Genomic DNA, 5700 nt, shown 5'->3' on the forward strand with positions numbered 1-5700 from the left:
TGAGGCATAGTGAATTTCCAGGCTAGTAAATGTCTAAAGATTTCAATTCTAGTGGCTCTTGCACTCAACAACCATACACATATAAAAGACAACATGCATATATGAAAGACAACATACATATATGAAAAGCAAAAAGAAACAAAAGACAACATAATCCGCAGATAGTGAAAGTTACAGCAGAATAGCATAGAAACAAAAGACAACATAAGCCAAAGATAGTGCAACTTACACTAAAACAGCATACATATAGTTAGAAACTCGATTTACCTAACACATCAAAAGGTGCAGAGATAGTATATATGGGTATCAACTGAGCATGAAGGGAAAAGCTAACAGAAACTGCACAAATAGATATCTGTTAAAACTTGTAAAAAACAATTTCAGTGACAACAAATTAGAATAAAAAACAATATCATACCATGAGAAGAAGCCGAAGAACTGGCATGTGCCTTACGTAGAGAAGCCCTTTTCTTAGATTGTTTATCGGAAACAACCTGTAGGTCTAAAGGTCCAACACTTTCTAACACATCACCACCAACTACATTCGAATTGGCTGAGTGTTTTTTCCTTTTTCGAGAACTCCTCATAACGGAAATTACCAAACAATGAAAAGCCAAAAAATTAACAGGGTTGGGAATGGTGAACAGCCTGAACAACGCAAGAACGATGCAAAAACGACAGCCAACAATAGCAAGCAAACAACGTAAATTAATTAAATAGATTAACAACAGAACAACGAATCTGTAATTTCTGTAGCCGATAGATTTTCTGTAAGCAAGGAAAGGAATTGGTCTGGAGTAAGTATGAAGAGTTAATTAATTAATGGGAAATCAAATAAAAAAGCTATAAAGCAAGAGGGTAAGGGAGGAAGGAGCAGGGTAAGGCTAAAGGTGTGGGAGAAGGGAGCAGGTCAAGGTGGGAGGTGAAGGACGAACAGAGGAAGAGGAAAGGATGACCAGTAGTTGTTTGCGTACTGTTTCTGCCTTTTGAGACTTAACCGGCTTCCACTCAACCGTAATTTAAAATAAAATAAAATAAAAAAAGTAAATTAAATAAAAAACGTGAAACACAAAAAGGAAAAAAAACCAACAGCGTGAACAGTAATTTTATGTGAGGGGAGCTGCCACGTGGACCAATCATATTGCGAGGTTTACTTTCCCTAATAGAAGATGGGTAATTAATAGGTAATAGTCTTGTTGGCAAAATGGGTGGGCTTAATGAGTCGGGTTGTATTGGTGCGAAACAAGTTTGGCAGCCTCCATTAGGCCCTACATTCCTCACTTATTGTAGGACAACAATACAAAATTTTGATATGGTTTAGTAATCTCTTTACATTCACATGAGTAGGCTGCATTTCCAAAAGAAGACTACTATCGTTATGGCTTAAGTATATTTTGATTTGTGTTTTTTCAAAAACACTGGGTGTGCGTCTTTTCTACTTTGTAGACGAAATTTAATGAGAGGTAAATTCACAAGTTTAAAGTGAGATGCATTTGAAGATTCTACTAGGCCCATGAAAGCAGAAAGAGGCATTAACGAGTCTAAAGCATGTTAAACAAAAACTTACTATCTCAACATACGGCTTGTGTAATATTTTTTTTTGTTATTAAGTTTATATTGACAATTCTATATTATATTTTCAATAATCAAGAGTATACAACAAATTTCTTAATACAACACAAAGTTCTCGAAAAGTAATATATTAGCAGCCTTTAAGTAGTAGTGCTATACATGTTTAGACCATATATCATCCTGCTATATTAGGCATACATCCATTGTCTGCATAGATTATTATTTTAGCGATTATTGAAATGTAATTACCACTATCTAAAGAAATAGGCGTCGATCCTTTTTTGACATCTAAAAACCTGTATTGTTATGTTAATTGGTGATTATAGAAGCACTATGTCTATCGTCCTAGCCCTAACATTGATAATTGACTTATGTCAAGGGCTGGTATGTTTAAAGGGGTCTATGGCATGTTATACTTATCATCATGTTAAGTAGTAAAAATTGTCAAAAATGGAGTAAATGTAGGAATTCAGTCTATTGTAGTGCATGAATAAATGTTGCATTGCTGTTCAATAACAATAGCTTTTGGTAGAGGTTTTTTATTTCATGTTGGGACGCAACTCCACTAAAGCTTTTCATTTATCCATTGTTGCTGATGAAAAGTTAATCATAATGACATAATATTTTTTCATTTCATTTTAGTATTTATTTATATATTTTAAATATAATTTCATTTTAAAGAGAGATCGAATTGGAGTCACTATAAGAAACTTTTTTTAAGACAAAGTATGAGAATTTTCTCATAGAAACAAATAACTACATACTGAGAAATGCATTTGTTGGCAACAATCCTTATGGAGGAAAGACCACCCATTGGTCTCATGACTCTAAGTTTATGATCAATCACAAAACATCTGTTATGCCTCTTGATAATACTGGGTGGAATGGTGTTGATGGATTTAAGTTCATCCATTTTGATGATTTGGTCAGTTTCAATGTTTCAAAAGCAGTCACTGCATGTATAACAATGATTTTGTTAATAAATACTTTAACTAATATTAAATTGTTTAACCATGTTTTGCTTTAAAGGTTATTGGCTTGGTTACAAAATACAGTGACGAAAGACGGTATGGTGATGGTGACGAGCTCCAAAATAAGTATATTGTTATCGACTTAAAGGATCTTAGGTTATATTCTCAACTACATGACCTTAATAATTTTGTTAATTTGAGTAGTTACTTTTAAATGATCAATTATTTATACATGACAGTGGTGTTGTTTTATCGTGTACATTGAGGGGCAAGTTTATGAGGGATTTTCAAAATCATTTGAAAGAAGCAATCGATCAAGAGTGTGTGATACTAATTATACATTGTGGCAAAACTAAGAAACATAGAGGTATGATTATGCTTCGTATTACTGAATATATTATTACCTTTTTAATGAACCATTTTTCAATGATTTACAAAATTTTTGTTGCAAATCATATAGAGCAATTGACTATTCGATCAGATTGGAACTTCACAAAAAGTACTTATAAATGCTAATCTTGAAGCTGTTAAGCAATTTCGAGCAACATATGCACTACATCATTTGATGTTTTTACAGTTCAAAACGACAAAGATTGTTAATTTATTAATATTTTATTGATTATTTAATTTGGATCAGTATTTTAGAAATGCATGTAAATGATGACTCATCATAGTCATAGGCTTCTTCTCTCACTCCACCTCCTAAACAACTGAAGGGTTGGTTTAATGATGTTAAGGCTGTTGGGTGTAATGAGTTAGCAATACACAATGTAAGTTTTATACGTATTAAATCTAATTAAACTATCCAAATATTATAATTAGACTGTTGCTAATTAGACTGACACATTACTTATCGGCCAATTTTGTTATATAGCTTGGAATTTATGTTGTTTTTGTTGAAATAATTGTCGTCCTGCCTGATGATGAATGGTGTTATATCGGTTGTAAAAAATGCCATCGTAAAGCAAACCCAGCGGATACATGTGTTGATTTGACACTTGATATTGATGCACTTCTGGCTCTAATACGTAGGTGCAGTAAGTGTCAAGATGATCCACAAGTCTGTATGAGGTTTGTAGTTACTCATTAGTCCAACATAAAAAATTTATTTTGATAGTTTAGTATACTATTATAGTATAACATCCATATTAATTAACTATGTAATCATATAGGTACAAAGTGAACGTTCGTGTTGAAGATAAAATAGAGGACTCAAATGGCACAGTGTCGTTTACACTATTTGAGTCTCAGGTCATCAATTATGTTACAAAGACGGCATATAAGCTTCAGAAATCATTACCTGATGGCCAGGAAAAACCAGATGAGCTCAATGCTCTTACTGGAAAGAAAATTCTATTTAAGGTTGAAGTTAGTCATTACAATCTTAAACAATCTAATCTGTTTTTTACCGTCAAGGACTCATGCTGCATTTGTTGAAAAGTTTATTGAAGCTTATAATGAGAAGGTATTCTATAACTTATTACTTTTTGACGAAAAAATATCGATGATAGAAAATCCAATTATCTGTACTACTACATAAGTTCAAAATTATTAATAGCCTTGCACATATGTTTTTTTCATTTACTCGGGGTGGAAAGCCAAAGATGTGACGACCCTAAAATTTCCGACCAAATTTAAACTTGATATTTATATGATTTTAACCCGATAAGCAAAGTCTGTAATGTTGAGTCACAAAATTTTTGAACTGTTTCTTATATGCATTTGACCCTTGACTATTCCCGACGATTCACGAACAACTATTTGTAAATAGATATGTGTGTATTTATATAAATAATAATTGGAAGTATAATTTGAAATATTAAATGTTGTTATTATGAAATATGATATTATAATAATTATTATTTAAAAACATATCTATATATAAATAAAGTATATTAAAAATATTAAATGATTGTAATATTCGTTTGATATTCCGATTGAAATTAAGCAAACTAAATTCAAAACTTATATAATTTTAAAATAAACAGTTAGCCAAAAATTAGTTTTAAAAATTATAGGCTTATTAAAAATGTATTTAGGAACTATTTGTTAAATTTTAAAACTTGCTATATTTTACTTGGGGTTGGGAGTGAATAATTAATGTAATTTTTATTTAATAGTTAATGCTCGAATTTTATATCATAAAGACCAAAATAAATAAATATAGTTAATTTAAAAATATGGGATTTTTCTGAGAACTTTTATCCGCCACTGATTAACAACGGAGTACGATATAATATCCGTGTTAAAAGTGTAGGTATAAGGAAACAAATATTGAGGCTGCTAGTTTTCTTCTCACACGTTTTATTTATGATATGTTTATTCTTTTTATTGCCCACTTGCTAGTCTCCACTACTTTACATCCACTACCTTACATACATTTATAAATATTGATACGTTCATGCTTAATAAACACAATCCATCAATTTTTTTTTTGTTTTTGAAATTACTTCACCTCTTTGAATTATTTGATTTCAAGAACGTACCAACCCAAATAATTTATTAGTCACTGTATGTTTCTTGACTTAATGATCCACTGAATTGTGGAGTATTATATAATGTACATATACATACAAATGCAAGTTGATTCTATGTTTCTTGCTTTCTGTCAACTACACCACCATCCCAATTGTAACTAATTCATCTCTTTATATATATATACATTACATACTTACACTAACAAACCCACTTCCATATATATATCTTTTAAGTTTTCGCTAGAACCACAAAATAACCTTCTTCCTCTTCTTCGTGAGCAACAATCATCACCACCATTGTGGACTGCTACTTTTGATCGACTACTACATGTTTCTGTTTCGATAACCACACCAATGTTATTAACTCATCGTTTAAGAGCGCTCACCATTACAATATGTCTGTTACTTGTGGCGTAACACGCACTTCCCTTACCACCATGAACACCCAATTAACCTTTAACCACCTCGACAAACACCATCACCAATGGAATCCTATTCGCTGCAACTGTAATCGAGAACTAAACCAAAACCCACTTGGGTGTTTTTGTTATCCGAATGATATTGGCCACTAGAGTTCGAATCCTTTATTTGTTTTACTACAACCAATTATTCTGTTGAAAAATACTTAACCAAACTGCGTCTTTGGCTGCAAACGTTTTCTATTTCAGCTGTTCTTTTGC

The 5700-nt window shown here is 31.8% G+C and overlaps 1 protein-coding gene across 1 annotated transcript; it reads left to right on the forward strand.

The window, feature by feature from the left end:
* The first annotated feature begins 605 nt into the window (after positions 1–605).
* LOC139841744 (uncharacterized) lies at positions 606–3980 on the forward strand. The gene is made up of 8 exons (XM_071831950.1): positions 606–703; positions 1447–1463; positions 2319–2497; positions 2602–2699; positions 2783–2867; positions 3224–3313; positions 3418–3614; positions 3716–3980. Exons 1-8 carry the CDS (start codon positions 606–608, stop codon positions 3978–3980), a joined length of 1029 nt encoding a protein of 342 aa, XP_071688051.1.
* Positions 3981–5700: the final 1720 nt, after the last annotated feature.

This window comes from Rutidosis leptorrhynchoides, chromosome 4 (genome assembly GCF_046630445.1).
Source record: "Rutidosis leptorrhynchoides isolate AG116_Rl617_1_P2 chromosome 4, CSIRO_AGI_Rlap_v1, whole genome shotgun sequence".
Classification (NCBI taxonomy): Eukaryota; Viridiplantae; Streptophyta; class Magnoliopsida; order Asterales; family Asteraceae; genus Rutidosis; species Rutidosis leptorrhynchoides.